The following is a 20,736-nucleotide window of genomic DNA, read 5'->3' on the forward strand; positions in this document are numbered from 1 at the left end:
GATGTTGAATGCCTTTTCATGTAACTGATGACTATTTGTTTGTCTTCTATGGAAAAATGTCTATTCATTTCCTCCACCTCTTTTTAATTGCATTTAGGTTTTTGCTGTTGAGTTGCATGAGTTCTTTATATATTTTGGATATTAACCCCTTATCAAATATTTTCTCCCATTCTGTTGGCTGTCTTTTAATTCTGTTAATGGTTTCCTTTGCTGTGCAGAAGTTTTTTAGTTTGATGTAGTCCCACTTGTTTATTTTTGCTTTTGGTGTCAAACCCAAAAAGTCATTGTCAAGACTGATATCAAGGTACTGATGCTATATTTTCTTCTAGGAGTTTTATGGTTGCAAGTCTTAAATGTAAGTCTTTAATACATTTCAAGTTGATTTTTATGGACGGTACAAGGTAGGGGTCCAGTTTCATTATTTTGTATGTGTCCATCCTTTTCCCAGCACCATTTATTGAAGTGGCCATCTTTTCCCTATGGTATATTCTTGGCTGCTTTGTCATAAATTAATTGACCAAATATGAAGAGGTTTATTTCAGAGCTCTCTATTCTGTTCCACTGATCTATGTGTTTGTTTTTATGGCAGTACCATACTGTTTTGATTGTTATTGTTTTGTAATACTGTTTTAAACCAGGAAGTGTTGTGCTTCTAGCTTTGTTCTTCTTTCTTAAGTTTGCTTTAGCTATTCAGAAGTTTTTGTAGTGCCATACAAATTTTCTATCTCTGTGAAAAATGTCATTGAAATTTTGATAGAGATTGAATTTGTGATTTGCTTTGGGTAGTATGGACATTTTAATAATATTAATTCTTTGAATTCTTGAGTATGAGCAATCTTTCCACTTATTTGTGTCTTCAGTTTCCTTCATCAGTGTCTTACAGCTTTCAGAATTTCAGATCTTTCACCTCCTTGGTTAAGTTAATTCCTAGGTATTTTATTCCTTTTGATGCAATTGTGAATGGAATTCTTTTCTTTTCTTTTCTTTTCTTTTTTTAAGATTCATTTATTTATTTTTAGAGAGAGAGGGAGAGCACATGGGGGGGTAGGGGGAGAGGGAGAAGGGGAGAGAGAATCTTAAGCAGGCTTCACACCCCAGCACGGAGCCTAATGCCAGGCTCGATCTTTGGACCCTGAGAGCATGACCTGAGCTGAAATCAAGAGTCGGATGCTTAACCGACTGAGCCACCCAGGCGCCCCTGGAATTATTTTTTTAATTGCTTTTCTGATAGTTTGTTGTTAGTGTATAAAGACGTAAATATGATACAAACTATAGATTATAATACCAACAGAGAATTTTACTTTTAAATTGAGGAAACACTAAAAATATTTCCGTTAAAACCAGGAGTCTGATTTGGAATGCTCTTTAAATGAAATAGTAAAAACAATAGAAAACAAAAGATGAAATTGCTGGTTTTTATTATATAATATATATTATAATTATATATATGAAAACTGTAATGAGAAGCCAAACTGATTCTAATTTTAAAATATTAGAATTGATAAAATTATATGTAAGAGGAGGTCAGGTGCCACATACATGTAAAAAAATTAATCGTTTTTTCTCTATATTTACATTAAGCACATAAATATGAAAATGGGAACATTTCATTTGCAATAGCACAAAACAACAAAATACTTATTAATCACTAAGAAAAACAGTATTTGTCTGTTGAAAATCCATCTTTTTGACAGATGGAAGTTGTAAACAAATAGAAGGATATACCATATTCTTGGATGAAAAGACTAGGTGTGGAAAGTCCCTCCTAGTCTTCATCTCTACCTATACCATCTGATACCTATAAATTAATATATAAATTTAATGCAGTTCAAATAGAACTGCCATCAGATTTGGACTGGGAGAGAGGATTGCATAATGTAATACTAAATTTTATATGGAAAAATACAGACCTAAGGGAAGTATGAAAAAGAATGTGAAAGGTCTTAATTTCTTAAATATCTGAATATAATGTAAAGCTTAAAAAAAATTGTATTCACATAGCAAATGATCAGTGGAACAAAGTAGAAAATCCAGAGAAAGATGTTAATATGCATGAGAATTTAATACACGACATGTATGATACTCTAATTTAGGAATAATTGGGTGCTTTACAAATTGTTCAGGTGTAACTGAGCATCTGTGTGGAAGAATGTAGAGTTGGGCACCTTCGTTTTCATTATATCATATAAAAAACAACTCTACATGGATTAGATAATTAAATATTAAAAATAAAGTAACAAAGGTATTTGACAAAAATCTTATAAGACTGCATAAATCCTATAGGCATGTTGGAGGAGGGGCTTAACCAAAGTGGAAGAGCAGAAGTTAGAAAAGAAAAGAGGGACCAATCAATCCAAAATTTTAAGCTTTTAAAGGCAATATTGTCAAACAAAGGCAATAGATAAATGATAAATTTGAGGGGGGGCATCTTCATTATAAATAACATGGAGTTAATATGTATAATATGCTATAAGAAGCTTAAAAAAGAAAAAAAGAGACAGAAAAACTCAGTAGAAAAAATTGGCAATTTACCAAAGAGGACATCTAATGGTCCACGCTCATATGAATTTACAAGCTCAAATCTCACTAGCAATAAGGGGAATGCTAAGCCAACATGAGCTTCTTTCCTAAGAGCAAAGATAAGCTCTGAGCTCCAGAGTGTGGTGACAGCATCTTTCATGGTAACTCAGCTCACAGTCTTTCCCACTGTTTCCTGGCTGCTTTGCCTACTTAGTGCTTTGCCTGCCCCTACGGGAGGATAGACAGAGGAAGACGAGGTGGCTGCTGGGTTCTTGACAGTCACAAGAATCAGTGGCCTTCAAGGATGTGGCTCTGGACTTCACCCGTGCTTGACACATCCCACAGAAAGCTGTACAGAGATGAAATCAGTCATCTGGTCTCTGTGTTTCGATTGTATTCTTCTTTTAATTGTCTTCCAGTTATCATCTCGTCTTTCAGGCAGTCTGCACTGGAATTGAGGATGGCTCAAGCTATTATCATTTTTTTCTACAATTGGGTTTTCAGCTCTGCAAATCTGAATGATTTTCCAGTGAGAGCAACAGGGTTGCTAAGGCAGGAAGAAAGATAATTTTACTAAAGCCTGAGTCCAGGCAGGGAAATGCACTTAAAAACGAAGACAAAATTTTCATGCAGGATATTTGCTAGAAGGAACTACTTAATGGCATGATGGTACAGAGAATTCACATTTGAAAGGAGCTCTTTGAGTATGAGAAAGTTTCACTTACAGCCCAATGTTAGCTTGACACATGGTAATTCATAATGAAGAGAAACTCCTGTAAATACAATGAATGTGAACAAGAATTCAGTTAAATGCTGAATATACCAGATTTCATATAGGAGAGAAGCCCTGTGGCATTATTTAATGTGGATGAGTCTACAGTGATCATCTCTTAAACGACACAAGAGCAAACACTCTGGGAGAAACACTTACATGTATGTAAACACTGGGAAGGCTTTGGGTCATCATTCATCCTTTCATCAACATGAATAGATTCCCACACCAGGAAACTCAAGGCATGTGATGAATATGGGCAAGAGTTCAGTTGTATAGCTAACCTTCTATACACATAGGACAATTCCTGTGGAAGAGAAGAAACTTTGTACATGTGACCAGTGAGGAAGAGACTTCAGCACAAATCTAACTTTTCTTTTCCCAAGAAAACTCATTCTGGGAAAAACCCTAAATGTTGGAAAATTTTTAACCAGAGAAAGCCTCTGGATGAACTTGAGTATCTGTACCAGAGGAACAATGAGAATGAAATAAATACGGGAAACCACATGTGTGCAAACATTCTAAATACAAGGAATGAAAGAACTTCTCTGGTGATGACTTGTGCACTAGTCACCATTAACGTTCTCGTGCTGGAGAGGCACCTATGCCTAAAATCAATGCAGAAGGAAGTAACTTCATCTGGGGATCGCATTGAACGGTTCCTCCAGGGAGAGCACTCTACGAAGCTTTCTTTAGCACACAACTGAGCAAGCAAATCACACTTTTGCCGAGTGACATGTTTTTAAACTTATGTAGAATACAGATGTAGGATTATAAATTGTACTTAGAAACACTTAAAGCAGCAGTCGGGGACAAGTAGTAATAATCAATGAGATGAACCCTATTCAAAAGGTTACTGATTAAGAATACGTAGTGTAGGGGGCGCCTGGGTGGCGCAGTCGTTAAGCGTCTGCCTTCGGCTCAGGGCGTGATCCTGGCGTTCCGGGATCGAGCCCCACATCGGGCTCCTCCGCTATGAGCCTGCTTCTTCCTCTCCCACTCCCCCTGCTTGTGTTCCCTCTCTCGCTGGCTGTCTCTGTGTCAAATAAATAAAATAAAATCTTTAAAAAAAAAAAAAAAAAAGAATACGTAGTGTATTAACTGTTACTGCTAAAAAGTCTTAAAAGCATCAAGCGTTCTGCTGACTAGATGAGCCAGTTTTCCTTTAGACGACCCTTCACTCTTGATTAGCAAGTGTCTGTTTTTTTATAGAGCTAATACAATATGGTTCCAAAGACTTTGAGGCTATCAGAAAATAACTTTCAAGGTTGACCAAAAAATGTGGAATGTGAAATAATGTGTCTTTTATTTCATTGATGTTAAAATACATATGTTCATGGAAATATGGATAAACACATTATTGTAAATGAATTTAAAAACGTATTTGTCAGTGTTGTTCACCGGGCAAGGAACATGGAAACAAAAATGAATGCCTGTCAGTAGAGAAGTGGTTGGGTAAGTTATGATACCATCTCACCATGAAATATTATGCAATCATTAGAAGTGATTTAAGGCTATGTAAGTTGATATCCATGAGCTATCATTGAATTAGGAAAGTAAGCTGCAGAGAGTACTAGGTATAATACGATCTTATTTGTATAAAGCAAATAGGAAGGAAAAATAAGCCATTGTATGTAGACACATATACATATATGTATGTATATTTATATTTATGCACATATACATATATATTGTAGTTGTTGATACTTTTATGTGTTTGTATAGTAGGACTGAGGAAAGTACTGAAAGACACATGCCACCTTATTAAACATGAATGGGGATATGAAACAAAATATAGATATAGATATATAATCTAATAATCTAATATAGATATTAGATATATTACACATTCATTTAAAATAATATATATGTGTTTTGGTGTGTATGCTTTTGTGTTTAAAATATATTATTTAGAGAAGCTGTGTTTTAAGGCAGATTGATTACTCCGTGATCAAATTATTACTATTTCTTGGGATCACAAATGAATAGCCAACTGCAGTAATAAGATGAGTTTAAACTCACAAGCCCTTCAGGGGGTCATTTAACATCTTTACTCCCCAGCATAGAAAAAAATACTCTGCCAAGGCAAGCATGTCATGTAGTCCATAAAGAACAAAACTAAAAGCAAGAGAGGTCTCACCAGCTAATTGTGGGCTAGTGTAAAACTTAGGTTGTTGTGTTGTTTTTCCCTTTTTCATAGATGAGGATGGACTTGGTATAAGCATTATTGGAATGGGTGTTGGAGCAGATGCCGGACTTGAAAAGCTGGGAATATTTGTCAAGACAGTAACAGAAGGTGGTGCTGCTCAGAGGGATGGCAGGTAAGCTAACTGCTGTCGTTAATAACCAAAATCTTCTAGGAACGTTTTGGGAATTTCTTTCAGTTGTAGCTTTCTTCTTTTGATTTTTTTAGGACAGAATTTTGGAATGTGTCTCAGGTATGGAAAAGGTTAAAACACTTGAATTACTTTCTGATTTGCAGGTAGAATTCCTGCTTTCTTTAGTGTATATTAGGTATTTGCAGGTAGAATTCCTGCTTTCTTTAGTGTATATTGGGTCTACTATCTCTGTCTGTCTACCTTTGGCGCCTTATCGTTTCATCTCTCTGTCTAGTGGGAAATGGGCAGAAACATGGGTGTATATTGTTTCAGAATATGTCCTGTGGAGATCAGCATATAGGTTCACTTCAGAAATATCGAAACAAATGATAGTATTTCTGGCACTTTTGAGAACGACAAAGGTAGAAGGGAAAATAGGAAACCTGATTCCGCGATGATGATGATTCCGGAAATCACGTTTCTCAAAATGTGTTCTGTCTAAAAACACAAGTTCTTGAGTGCCAGCTGAACCTGTGGAATTCAGTCTGTCAGAGGGGCTCCGGTAGTCTTTACTTAAGCATCCGCCCTGGGTAATCTGCGTGCACATCAGCACGTTAGATGATTGTCATTTTATGTCTTAGCTTTCATCATCTCAGGCTGCAAGCATCTTTAAAGGTTTTGGTGAATCCTCATTCTACGTTCCTGCTACATCAGGTTGGGGCTGGAGCAGAGGTTGGCAGTAGAAATAAAAGTAGGTCCGAAAATATGAGTGCCAAACTCAAAGAAATGTCATCTTATTTTTTTTTTTAGGAGCACAGAGTAACTGGCTTTGATTTTTTTCAGGGTTTCAGTACGTATCAGTATGTATGTATGTATGTATTCAGTATGTATCAAGAAATGATAAAGCATGTTGAAAATCATTTGTAAATCTCTGATGGGACAGGAAGTAGCCTTATTTCTTTGTAATCCTAAATACACATATTGATATACATGGATATTTTCCAAGGGGAACTAAATTGATTTATTTAAATAGAAAGCCACACCAGTATCATCTCTTTCCGTGAATTAGGGACCACACCTCAGTCAGGAGCCTTAGCTGTATTCCCGCAGCACTTGAACAGAGAAGGTCTGAAATGAATCTTCTGAGTGAATGTTCACCTGATTGAATGTGTATCACACTTAAAACAAACAAAGTGGGATATTAATATTTTGTGTTAAAAAGTAATTTGTTAACAGTCTTCCCCATCTTCAAGTAGTTAAGGAAATAATCTCTTTACCCTTTCAATGAATTTTATCATGGTAGTAGCAAAAATTTCTCATTATTGATTTAGAAACTTTCTTCCAAGTGAGCTAAAATTTGTTTGTAAAACCTGTGTCATTTCTTTTTAAGTTTCATGAAAAATTTAAAAACTGTTCCGAAATGATAGGAAATACTTCTTATTGTTAGTATTCAAACAAGATGAAATTATTATGAACCATCTCTCTTAAGTTAAATGGGCACGGAGCCAAACAAAAACACAAATTGATTAAAAAACAAAAAGGTAGAAAATTTTGCTTTCAGCACTTAGCCAATTCCCATTGTTCTAAACTCAGACCTATTTGTTTTTCCATCACTCACTTTTCAAATGAGGTTTGCTTTTCATTAGCCTGTTTCCTTATTTGTTGTTCTACGTAGGTTCAGTATTTGCACCGGTAGAAGTTGGCTCTGTCAGCCCCAGTGTCCATTTCCCCAGTCCTTTTAAATGGATGTTTACCTAGGATGGTAATCCTGCTGTTGTTACAATAGATGCTTAATAAATGCCTCAGTGAATATATTCAGGATGGCAATTTGATGAAATGAGCAGAATCTTTGGGAACATGTGACCAGGAGTCTAATTCTGTCCCCTCTACTTACCAGCTGTGAGATATTGAACAAATTAACTTAATTTTCATGTTATCTATATTGCAGGATTGTTGTAAGCATTCAATATGCTTATGTAAATTAAAACCTTCCACAGAGCTGTCTTTGTATGAAACTGTTCTTGAATGAAGTAGGAATGAGCTTGAAATTTATTTAAAAATAGTTATTGTGGGAAGTCTTATGAAAAACTACAGAAAGATGTATAAAATATGTACAGAATCATAAAATTTTAGAGGTTCAGAGGAACTTTAGAGATCTTTAAATTCATACCTTTTATTTTACATGTGTTTAAAAATTGAGGATATATATGTGTATATATAGTCTCATTATTAGACCTATGGCAGTCTTCATATCTTTTAAACTATTATATTATTATTCCCACCATTACTGTTGTGGTCATTATGTTGAACACAATATTTAGATGTTTGTTTAAAATTTATCAGTATAAAAATTACAAAAAGAACGGTTGATTGCTCCCTCCAGTTAATAATTTTTTTTTAAAAAAGTTACATCTACATGGGCATAGAAGGATATTGTGTTCAGGATGTGCAAAGCACATTGATCACTATGATGCCATTCCTCTGCGGATATGTTTTCTGTTTGTTCACCCTTCCCCCACACTCTTTTTCTTTTTCTTTCTCTCAAAAAAATGTAGAATTAATACACACGAAAGTATTGAATGGCTCTAGTCTGTGTGAGTTTTTTAAAATTTCAACTAATACGGAATATTGAATTTTTCTGCAGAGAATTTATAATACTTGTATATATATTTTAAATTATAACTAAAAATAATAAAGTTATCATGTGACCTTGGGAAACTTGCTCTTCAGACCTCAGTTGTGGACAAAACTAAAGTTCTGGTTTAGGTGTTCTTTAAAATTCCTTTTAGCTTTAATAGGATAAAGGTCTTTTTTTTTTTTTTTAACACTTCTAGCTTGCTTTAGGTTTTTGTTTTGTTGGTTTTTTTTAAAATAAAGACACAGAGAGAGAGAGAGAGAGAGAGTGTCCGCAAGTAGGGGAGGGGCAGGGGGAGAGGGAGGGAGAAACCTAAGCAGACTCTGTGATGAACGTGGAGCCCGTCGCGGAGCCTGACGCCAGGCTCCATCCTATGACCCTGAGATCGTGACCTGAGCTGAAATCAAGAGTCTGTCCTTAACCGACTGAGCCACCCAGGCGCCCCTTGCTTTAGTTTCTTAACTCTATTTAAGAAAATTATTTCAATTTAATCTCAGATTCAGTCACATTACCTTCAAGGGATGTTAAATAAACAGACTTATGGACTTACCCAGAACATTTTTTTCTCCCACCTCTCCACTTACTGCCCCCACACAGGAAACCTTTTTTGTTGTGATTGCTTTTACCCCTTCAAAACATCTCATGAACTCACCATGTTTTGAGCACTTTTAAAAATTTGGCATGGGCATTTATCTCCTGTGTCATCCAGAGTGTACTTAAAAAGTTTTGAATCTTCCTTACTTTTTGATATTATGTTCTATATTCGAAATTTTCATTTGTCAAGCTTTTCATGTCTGTCTGTACCATTTCATGTGATGCCCGAAATGTAGGGGTGCTCAATAAATATTTGTTGGAGTGAGTACTTGTGCTTTAATCACTTTCAAAACATTTACTTAGGTCTAACGTTTTTTCTCCCCTCCCGTCCCCCTCCCTTCTTTTTCTCTTCTCACCCTCTTTCTCTTTTTTGTGCTACCCTGCCTCAAACAGAGTAGCTTGCAATTTAGCTAAGTGACATGTGTTGATAGCCATTTCCACCATCTGTTTTAGTTTTAAATTTTTTAGTAGAAGATAACTACAAATCATATTAAATAAGATTAATTTTAGTAAAATATTAATTTTATTAAATACATTTTATCTATTAGTAAATATTTTATTAAAATGGAAATAAAAATAATACTTAGTAAAAATATTATTTTATTATAATATTATAATATTAAGAATTATAATATTAACAATAAAACCATTAGCTTTGCGGCCATACATTTTACGATTGGTACACAGGACATGAGTTATTTCTCCAGTCCTCTTTCATGAATCTATAAAGCAAAATCAACTTTATGGTAACAGAGTTGGAAGTGCTGCTGGAGTAAGTCCCGCGGATGGTAACTGACCAATGACAGTAATGACGCTGTGCTCCGGAGGCAAACTGAACAGGCATTTGGGATCTGCTTTGTTTCTGGCTCCTGTGTTTCTCAGGTGTTTGCATGTCATCATTTGAGAACACTGTCCTGTTCAGTTTGTTTGAAAAAGTGATCAAATGTGAAATGAGGGCGCGATGTAAGTTTACCTTCATTCAAGCCTTTCAAGGTTTTCATATGATTTTAGTTGTTTTTGACCAGCTTTTGGGTAGCAGCAACACGTCAAACGGATGAAGAGTGTGATTCTGAGCTTCGCCTGCAGCAGACGCTCCCTCGGGCAGGACCCATCTGTGCCCCTGGGGCGCCCTCAAGGCCAGACAACCTCAGTGGAAACTGCTGTTTTCATTGTGTCCGTGGTCGAGGGTTTCCTCTCTGTGCACACACTCCTGTGTCACTCTCCTCATCAAACAGTTCGCTCGTTCACCCCGTTAGAGAGTTGGGATGTTACTGCTTTGATATGGACACATTTTCATATACATCGAAAACTCTGCTCTCTGACATTTCGGGGAAAATTGTGTCGACCGGAGGTCGTTAATGTTGTTCCCCCTGGTCTCCCTTTCATTCGGCATTCGTTGCTTTGTTTACATAAGCCCTGTGAGGTAGAGTTTTTGTTTTTGTTTCCCCTTCCCAGATGCATCGTGTCACTAGAGAACTATCCAGTAACGTGAAGCAAACCCCAGGATCGTCCAGTTCATGTATGTTTGTGAGCTTACCCCCGTTGCCCCATTGGTTCTGGGTTTTCGATTCCGAGTTGAGGGATATCAGAAATACCGTGGAGGCTGCAGGGCACGAGTTGTACACGGTTGTTCATTAGCACACGAAAACAATGACAGGCTAGCCAGGTACATCCGTCGACTCCGTTCGGTAGGCAGTGTTTCCAGGGAAGAGCAGGCTGTTTCCTGTGTCGGTCTGTAAAACTTGGGGAAAGCCCAGGTTGTCTGTATTCTCTGTGCTCCGGGATGGTCTGGTTCAGAGAGCTGTCTGTTTAATTTTTACCACCAGGACTCATGCCTGGTCTTTTTTGTGCTTCTAATTATGAACCACGTTTCCAGAGATTATCAGTGTTACTATAGGAAAACCTATTTCTCTACCATTATAACCATTTATGTATTAAATACCCTGCTGGCTTATGATCTGTGGGTTGTAGGCTCAGAGTACGATGGCAATAAACCTGAATTGCTACCCTTTCTTTTTAACCAGTGTTATTCCTCTCATCCGCTGTCCAGTCCTCTTTACGTCTCCTCCTCCTTCTGCTCATTTTTAGTTTCTTGAGTTTGTCTCCACCTTAATCACCACACAGTCTTCCTCTATGAAATGGTAAATTAAAATGCCTCTCAGAATATCAAAATCAATAGAACTTCCCTCCCCCCCCTTTTTTAAATTAAAGGTGGTTTTATTTCCTTGGTGTTTTTAAATTGTGTATCAGATTTTCATTTTTTTTTCCTTTAATGAATGTAACACTTTGAAATGAGGACTTTTTAAAATAAATATTCTTTTAATGAAAATAATAATCAAATAGCACTGAGCTCTCTTCATCCCCTTAATGCTGTCTGTATTGAGGCAGGCGGGAAGAATTATGTAGGATCAGGAACCTGCATTTTAATCATGGGCCGCCTCTTCCTCTCGTTGAGCAAATCCGCGCCAAATATCTGTTGTCACTGTCCCTGCTGCATGGAGTGCTTTATATAGAGCTTAGGTCATGTCTGTCTTCTCAGGGACCATTGCCAGTGCTCTTCATTCCTTTGTGAGTTCCCTATTCCATCTTGTATTAGTTTCCTTCTCCCTGAGGGACTGCCTTTAACGTTTTATCACCAGGTCTGATGGTGGTGAATTCTTTCAGTTTTGTATGTCTGAAAACGTCTTTTTGTTTTACCTTTGCTTTTTTAAAGATACATTTTTTGTCTGTGTAGAATTTTAGGTTGATGGGTTTTTGTTTGTTTGTTTTTACCTTTTAATATTTTTTCCAGACTTTTTTTTTTATTTTAGGCACATGAGTGCATGAACCAGAAGTATGTGTACACAGATGAATTAAGAAAATTAGAAAGTGCTATCCATATTGTTGTATTTTCTGCTTATTTAAGTGACTTGTATATGAGAAGCATTGTAAAATCTCTGTTGACAAGCAGAAGCTCAAACTATGTGTATTAATTCCCTCTGTCGCTTATATTTTTTTGAGACAAAGCCTTTTTTGGCTTTGGGTTATAGATGATAGATCCTTGAGTCCAGAACCTTTAGTTATTTTATTGTTATGCACATATGTGTCTTTAATAAAGAACAAGTGCTACAATGCTTCAGTCTAAAGGAGAACTTTTTAGACTGTTTCCACAGTCACCATGAAATGCTATCCTCAAGTGTCAAATTAGCATATGCTAATTTTAGAAAACATTTAAAAAGTTTTAGTGTAATCTTTGACAGTTTAGAAAATAAAGAAAAATATACAAAAACTAGGGATGTACTGTATGGTGACTAACATAATATAATAAAAAATATTATTATATAAAAAGAATAAGATACCACTCCCTACTCTAAATATTCAGTTGATGTTAACTTTCATACTATTGTTTTTAAGAAAAGCTTCATTTCCATGCCCGTATGTTTATAGTTCATAGCAGCATTCTTTACAACAGCCAAGATATGGAAGCAGCCCAAGTGTTATTTATAGTAAATATATACTTATTTATATATTTATTATATATATTTATTAAATATATACATATATTTACTATAAATAATATCTATATAAAGAAATATTACTCAACCATCAAAAAGAACGAAATCTTGCCACTTGCAATGATATGGATGGGGCTAGAGTATAATGCTTAGCAAAATAAGTCAGTCAGAGAAAGACAAGTACCATATGATTTCACTCGTATGTGGAATTTAAGAAATAAAACAAGCAAAGGGAAAAGAGAGAGAGAGAAATCAAGAAAAGAGAGAGAGAGAAACCAAGAAATCAAGAAATCAATCAAATCCTAATTACAGAGAACAAACTGATGGTTACCAGAGGGGAGGAGGTGGGGGGATGGGTGAAATAGGTGATGGGGATTAAAGAGTGCACTTGTCCTGATGAGCACAGGGTGATGTATGGAAGTACTGAATTACTATATTGTACGCCCGAAACTAATATAACACTGTATGTTAACTGGAATTAAAATTAAAATTTAAAAAAATAATTAAAAAAAAAATAAAGAAAAATAAAAAGAAGACAATAAAAATTTCATGTAATCCCACCATCTAGAGTTGATCAATACTAAAATTCTGCTGGTGAATTTCCTTCTGGATTTTTTTCTGTGCATATTATTATGCCTTTGTTTACTTACTTAACAAAATTAAGGATCAGCTGAATATATAGCTTTGTGGGTTTTTATACTTTCTATTCATCAAGGTAGTATCTGTTGAGTGCTTACTATATGTCAGGTAGTGTTCTATGCTTTTTATATTTTGTTATTTATTTATTATTGCTAATAACTATGATTAAATATGTATCATTATTATTTCTGTTGTATATATGAGGACATTTTGGCTCTACTTTAACAGTTGCAGCAAGTAAGTGACAGAGCCTGGCTATAAATCTAGCATATGTGACTTCAGAGCCTATACTTAAATAATACGTTACGTTATATCCCATCATTAAACACTTTCCTGCAGCAGAGTCTAAGGGTACATTTTGCTGTTGTATTATATAGAGAAATCATTTACCTATTGTTATGCTAGTATGTTGTTTCAAGGTGGTGATCAGATTAGCATTTTTATATAAAAATCTTTGTGAATATCTCTAATGATTTCTTCGAAATTACTTCCTTGGAGCGGAAATACTGTGTCCAGGTGCATTACATTTTAAATGCTTTAGAAACACATTGCTAAGCTGCCCTTCAGCAAGATTGATCAGTTGGTACCCCTGAGCAGTGTCAGCAGCAGTCTACTGCACCCTCAGCGAGACTGAATATCGTGCTCTGAAATCTTTAATAAACTGATGAGATATTATTTTTAAATTTTAATTTCTCGTTTTTGAGACTCTTAGGATGTTTACTGGACGCCTGTATTTTTTTCCTGTAAATTATTTTCCATGTGTTTGTTTCCTGTTACATGTCTTAAAACTGTGCTTTCCTCTGTCCTTTCGGTGCTAGCCTTCAAGGCTACGGCACGTGGCCCACACCAACTGCCTTCACTTCTTAACTACGTGGAGTTTTCTCTCCCACTCCCCCAATTTGATAACAAAAACAATCAAGTGCTAGACACAGAATTAAAGTGCAACTCTAAACTTAAACACAGTCAGATTCTGTATTTAGTTTATACCCTTAATTTTCTGTCAAATTTATTGCTTTGAAAATTATTTACCTAATTCTTGAGACATCCAGTAGCTTTTTCTTAGACCTAATCTTCTTAAACTTTTCAGTGCCATATTATAATCACTTCTTTCTAATGAGATCGATGCCCCCTTCCTTGGTTTTGGTTTTTGTTGTTTTTTTGTTGGGGTGTGTTGTGTGTGTGTGTGAGAGAGAGAGAGAAAGCGAGGGAGAGAGAGAGAAAGAGAGAGGGAGAGGGAGACAGCTATGTAGATCCTTTCCCTCTTATTTTTCATTCTGTATTATAACAATGTTTTTCTCTCAAATTAGCTTCTTAAACTCATTTTTATATTCAGTCAGTGAACTGATTTTCTTAAACGACTCCATAGAAGTGACTCCCAAGTTCGAACCCCAGTCCTGGTGCATGTAGAATGGAGTCACTTACATCACTTATGTCTTATTTTCATCTCAGATTCAACATATATTGAATTCCTCTCTTCATTTTTTTTCTTCCTTTCCCTTGATCTGAACAACCTGTTTTTTTCTGTGTTGACCCCATTTTTCATTACTGTAGATGTAAAACTTTCCAGTCATCCTCTGTTCTTTCGTTTATTTTACCTATAGACTATCTGACTATATTGCATATTTCTTTCTTTGGAATGTTCCTCAGACTCTTTTTTGTGTTCATTCTTTGAGCCATATCTCTGGATCAAGTCTTTCTCTAATTATGCCGTGGTTTGTGTGGGGTTTCTTTCAGCTGATCTTTCCCAGTTTATCCTTACCTTGTTCCAAGATTATTCTTCTACAATTATCACTTTGTTTGTATGGCCTTTGTGAATAATAGTGTATAGTTGCTCTCCATTTTTTTTCCTTTTCTTGCCAATCAGAGCCGAATGTCTTATTGACTTTGAATACCTGTGCTATTTAAGTGCATATTCAATTGTCTGCTTCAGTCAGGAAGATTACATTATTGTCTGCACTGGTTTCCTTTCCCAACCTCCTCTCTTAGTCAAAATAATAATTACTATAACTACAATGTATTAAGGCCATATAATACGTCAATTACTGTGCAAACCCTTTCCCATACATTTTTCCTAATATTACAACCAGCATGGTAGTTAGAGTAGACCTTCTTTATCTAAACTAAGGATTAATTCTTTCAGGAATTTATAGTTGAAGAAACATAAGGCTTCATAGAAAATGGGATTAAGGGGCACCTGGGTGGCTCAGTCGATTAAGCATCTGACTCTTGATTTTGGCTCAGGTCCTGATCTTGGGGTTGTGAGGTGTAGTCCCACATAGGGCTCTGTGGCTCAGTGGGGAATGGGCTTGTCCCTCTCCCTTCCCCTCTGCCCCTTCCCTCCACTTGCACGTGCACTCTCTCTCAAATAAATGAATAAATAAAATCTTAAAAAATAAAGAAAATGGGATTAAGAAAACTGTGGTCTGAGGTAAGTGAATGAAAGCATCTAAATAAACATTTGCTAAAATAAAGCAATCAAAATGTGTTATAAAGAAAGAGATTATCAATTACACATCTTACAGTTTTGCTATAATAGATACAGTCCCGTTCATTTACATTTAGCATTTTGCATGTTATGTACTTTTCAGTAGGATACCTTTTGCTGACTCCTGTCCAGCATTAGGAAAGTGCTTGTGAATTTGTTTTATCCTCTTGGTGGTGATATGCATGTAAATGGCATTTCCCATCCCCCAGTACTTTTTCCAAGTGTTCATTGCTTTTCCAGTTTTGTAGATTTGGATTTGTTTACCACCAAGGCCCGAGACCCTGTAGCTCAGCTCACCAGTCTCCCTTTATTCCTTCTTCACTTTCACTGTGCTTACAGGATTGGTGGGTGGCTCTGGATTTACTTAACCTCAGATTTCTTTCTCTCTTCCCAGGGCTGGTTTGTAGAAACATTCACTCCCAGTCTACTATCGGCTTTCTAGCTCTTTTCTTTTTCTATCTTTCAGTCATTGCTTTTTCTATTTCTCTACATCACACAGATTTACAAGTACACCTAAAACAGCATGCAAATGGGAAACCGTATTGGGTACTTTCAGTAGATTATCAGTAAGTGAAAACTTTGGGATTGAAATTTAGCTCTAAGCAACTCTAAGACCCAGATCCTTTTCTTATTTCCATACTTCTTTCATACTCTTCGTCCTACCCAAAATAGTATTTTTCTCAGCATTTTGTTCAAGGCTAACCTTAGTGTCCAGGTCATCATTGAAACCATTCAGATGTCACTGGTGGAGCCCAGCCGAAGGCTTGGCCTCTGTACACTTGAATGTAATAGTCTGTAGCACATGCATTTATGTTTATGTGTTTGTCATCATGTCATGTATAGTGACTGAATCCTTGGATTTATGGTTAAGTCATTAAGAGCAGGGACTACAGTTATATTTCTGGTGTCTTCTATGGCAATATGCTGGTACTAGACTTTTGATAAGCATTTAGGCCCATGTATGAATGGATTGATACCACTTCTAAGATTCAGTCTTTTGGGAGCAAATTTCCTTATGACTTTAGTTTTTAATGTTTGATCTGTTACTCTTTCTAAAGGTAATTTCCAGTAATCTCTAGTCTTTGTGAGGGTCACATTTCCATTACTTTTTGTTTGTTTATTTTGATAGCATCTTAGACTATAGCTGATGACTTTCTTGGCTTACTTGCAAAAACACCGTGACTTCATTGTGAATCCATCTATTTGCAGTTTTTTCTTTGCTCTGGTTCCACTTGACCCTCACCTCACAATAGCCCTCCCATGTTAATATCAACTTATTTTATCCATATCTTTCTTAACACACTTATTGTAATGTTTCACACTCTGTGTCTCCAGTTCCTGCAACATACAGACATACCGCTATACTTCTGTAAATGTGTGTGTGTGTGTGTGTGTGTGTGTGTGTGTGTATGATATTCTGAAACAGGAATCATACTTCATTCAAATTTATATCCCAATGACTCACTGTTTTTGGACTACAGTTGGATTGACTCACTCTTGCTAAATTACTGACTGAATGAATCAATCAAATCAATGAAGCAAGCATATTATTTTCTCTACTTATATTTTTGCAGCACTTTTCTATCTTCCTTCTGATTAGAGTACTTAGAAATGTCCCTCTAATTGTATTTGTTTCATTGCATTTTGTCTAAATTATCCTGTACAAAGATGTGTATTTTCAGAAATTTCTTTGACCTTGCTTGTACTTCCTTTATTCTTGTCCATTAAGACAATCATCACCCTCATTTTCTTTCAACTCTGATTACTCTGTCTATTATCAATGTAAAAACCTATATTTTGTTTTTACTTTTATTTCCTCCCCAGTAAATGCTAGCCCTGTATGTATTGGCTTACAGAGAAAACCCGTTTTAGAAGTTTTCTGTCCTGTTTAGTAGTCCCCTTGCTCATCCTTAAACTTACGTCTTTTCTTAAAATGTCTACCTTCTCAAATGCTCTTGCCCGATTAAAGTCACCTTACCATCTTTTCATTTTATAAAAGCATAACAATGACGTTCCTTTTGAGAGTTTGAGCTTTTCAGCTTTACTTCCCCCCACCCCCCGGAAGGCCAACTGTGTTCCTCTTTAAAATTCTATAATTCAACTTTAATTTGGCTTTTCCGAATACAAAGTATATTTTCAGTTAAATAGTTGAAAGATAAAGAATTCCTTCTTGCCTCTATCTTCGATAGATACTGGTAAATCAGGCTCTTGAACTGCCATGAAAGTTCCTTGGAGAGCTGCCATGCGTTTACAGGCACAGTCACTGGTCACTCAGAAACATTGAGGAACTGTTGCTGTCAAAGCATGTGTTGAGCATATATTGCTTCCATAGCATTCCATTTGATTTTTTGTAAAGGTTAGGAAGAAATAAAGTCGTAATTTTGGCCATTAAAGTAGTTTAGAATCAACTTAAAACACAACATCCCCACCCCCAACACATCCCTACACAACAAAATAACTTTTACAAAGCAACACAAGAAAATGTTAAATTATATTACACAAATTATGTGTACCAGAGACACAAAGAAAGCTTAAAAAATGCTACTAAGATTAAGTAACATTTAATCAAGAAAGATGTTTTCTAGGTAGTCTCTGAGAAAAAGTACTTAAATGACAACTGGCCAAGAGAAGATATTGTCACAGAAAAGAGATTGGCATAAATCAAATGATGGAAAGGGAACCAATAATTCCAGTGGGCATTTTTTTTTTAAGACATTGATTAGCTGATTTCAAAATGCATGTGTAAATGCAAGGGACCTAGAATAAAAATTCTGAAAAAGAATAAAATTAGAGGACTGACCTTGCCTGATTTTATAAGACTTACTATAAAGCCTCAGTAACCAAGACTATGTGATATTGGTATAAAAATAGAAATATATGGAATAGAATAGAAAGTAAGGAATAGATTGAGACATATATAGTCAGTCGACTTTCAGTAAAAGTGCCATGATAACTCAGTGCTAAAATGTACAGTCTTTTCAACAAACAGCAGTGAAAGAATTAGCTATCCATATGAGGAAAAAAACATTGAGCCACAAATGTTACCACACCATAATTAATTAACTTTAATCAAAATTATTCATAGGTCTAGACATAAGAGTTCAAACTGTGAGACCTGATAAGAGTTCAAACTGTGAGACCTGTAAAAGAATGCATGGACGAAAATCTTTGTATCATCACATTAAATGAAGGTTTCTGAGACAGCTAACAAAAGCTCGGACCATCAAGGAAAAAACTGGCAAATTGAATTTCATTAAAATCACAACTTTTTTACTTTGAGAGACACAGTTACAAAATGAATAGAGAAGCTATAAGCAAGGAGAAAATATTTGCAAAACAGGCACACAGAATATGAAGAACATTTGCAAGTGAATAACAGCAACCCAATTTTAAAAATTAAGGACGAAAGATTTGACAGCCATATCACAGAGAAGAATATAGGAATGGCCAGTGGCATGTGAAAATATGTTCAACACCATTAGTCATTAGTGAATGCAAATTAAAACTGCATTGAGATACCACCACACACCTAATAGAATGGCTAACAACAAGAACACTGACAATATAAAATGTTGGCAAGGATGCTGAGAAATGGAACCTTCATACATGGTTGTGGGAATATAAAATTTTACTGCCACTTAAGACAACAGTGTGGCAGTTCTTTTAAAGTTAAACAGATTCTTACCTTTCAAGTGAGCAGTTATGCTCTTTGGTATTTTCCAAGAGAAATGAAAGCATGTATTTATGTAAAAGCTTGTTTGTGAATGACACCTTTATTTCTACTAGACGAAATCAGGAAATAGCTCAACTGTCTCTCCTGTGTTTTACTCCATATCTCCTGGATGAGAATTTCAGAGGAGGTGCAACTCCAGGAATCTATAATTTTCCAAGTTGCTCCATTTTATTCTGTTGCAGCCAGGCAGCTTGGGAACTAGTGCCCTGGACTATCCTATCCAGTATGGTAGGGCCACTACTAGTTATCATACTTTCATGCCAATTCAAAAACTGCACCTCGTACAGAAGTGCCACCTTATGGGTGCATGGCTTGACGGCCAGACGAGGGCTGAATTTCAACTCTTCCAACTCCCTCAAGTGGGAGCCCTCGTTCAGTTTTATGTCTTTTACATAAAGGAAAATATAGAACAAATAACACAAAGCTATGACTCACAACCTCATCGTGAGGAAAGTTAATCTGGCAGAGTGTTTAAGCTACGTGAGTCTGGTGTTGGCTAAAGCACTTGATTGGTTTTTTGTTTCTAAGACAAGTCTATAATGTTACCACCACAATGCCTCCTTAGACCTAGAGGAAAATTAGAAAGAGGCTATATTGGCAAAAAGTATGAGAGACTGTTCAGATGGTTAAGAAGCTCCGAGCAAACTCGGTGTTCTCCCTACTTTGTGGAAGGAAGAGAAGGAATGAGAGTAGGCGGAGATGGTTGTGGACGTATCCATCTTTCCACTTAAGGGGAGTAGAGAGTAAACTAGAGAACTAAAGAGGGGCAGGCTTTTCCAAAGTCCTGAGAAGAATGATTAGCAAAAGAAGAAAGTGAGGACACCTGAGTGGCTCAGTTGGTTAAGCATCTGCCTTTGGATCAGGTTATGATCCCAGGGTCCTGGGATTGAGTCCCACGTTGGGCTCCCTGCTCTTTGGGGAGTCTGCTTCTCCCGAGTTGGGCTCCCTGCTCTTTGGGGAGTCTGCTTCTCCCGAGTTGGGCTCCCTGCTCTTTGGGGAGTCTGCTTCTCCCTCTGCCCTCCTTGCACTCATTCTCTCAATCTCTCTCTCTCTCTCTCTGTCTCAAATAAGTAAATAAAATCTTTAAGAAAAAAAAAAAAGGAGAGAAAAAAGTGATCCTGGACCTGCTGTATGGGAGAACAGAGTTGTGTCTCTCAACCACATAGATCAAATGGGAAACATATGCTGTATACTAGAATTTTTAATTCACTGTAAGATTTAATCCGTTTATTAATATTTGAGGAGCCCACCCTCTAGCCCAATAGCCAACCAAAGATTCTTAAACTTGAGCACTGTTCCTCTTTCTTATAGGTACAAGTACTCCAGTCTTGTGCATGGTGAAGGGTGGAGGCAGATGGGGACAAATGATAAAAGTTTAAATGTCAAGAAGGATAATGTGGGATAAAAATGTCAAAATTAGGTTAAGACCTAATGCTGAAGAAACTTGATAGCTACACTAAGCGATTTAGAAATATATTTTATGGGAATGACAAAGCTGGTGGTATTTTGGATAAAGTTGTTCTTTAAGATGAATTTTTAACATTTT

General features: G+C 36.2%; 1 protein-coding gene across 15 annotated transcripts in view; it reads left to right on the forward strand.

Moving 5' to 3' along the window:
- PPP1R9A (protein phosphatase 1 regulatory subunit 9A) overlaps positions 1–20,736 on the forward strand; it is a 298,618-nt gene that overhangs the window by 157,329 nt on the left and 120,553 nt on the right. For all 15 annotated transcript variants that reach the window (XM_044386606.3, XM_044386621.3, XM_048212761.2 and 12 more), the window contains one exon: positions 5,493–5,613. In XM_044386606.3, the coding sequence (XP_044242541.1) occupies positions 5,493–5,613 (121 nt within the window). The remainder of the gene's footprint in view (positions 1–5,492; positions 5,614–20,736) is intronic.

Source organism: Ursus arctos, unplaced genomic scaffold, assembly GCF_023065955.2.
Source record: "Ursus arctos isolate Adak ecotype North America unplaced genomic scaffold, UrsArc2.0 scaffold_3, whole genome shotgun sequence".
Taxonomy (NCBI): domain Eukaryota; kingdom Metazoa; phylum Chordata; class Mammalia; order Carnivora; family Ursidae; genus Ursus; species Ursus arctos.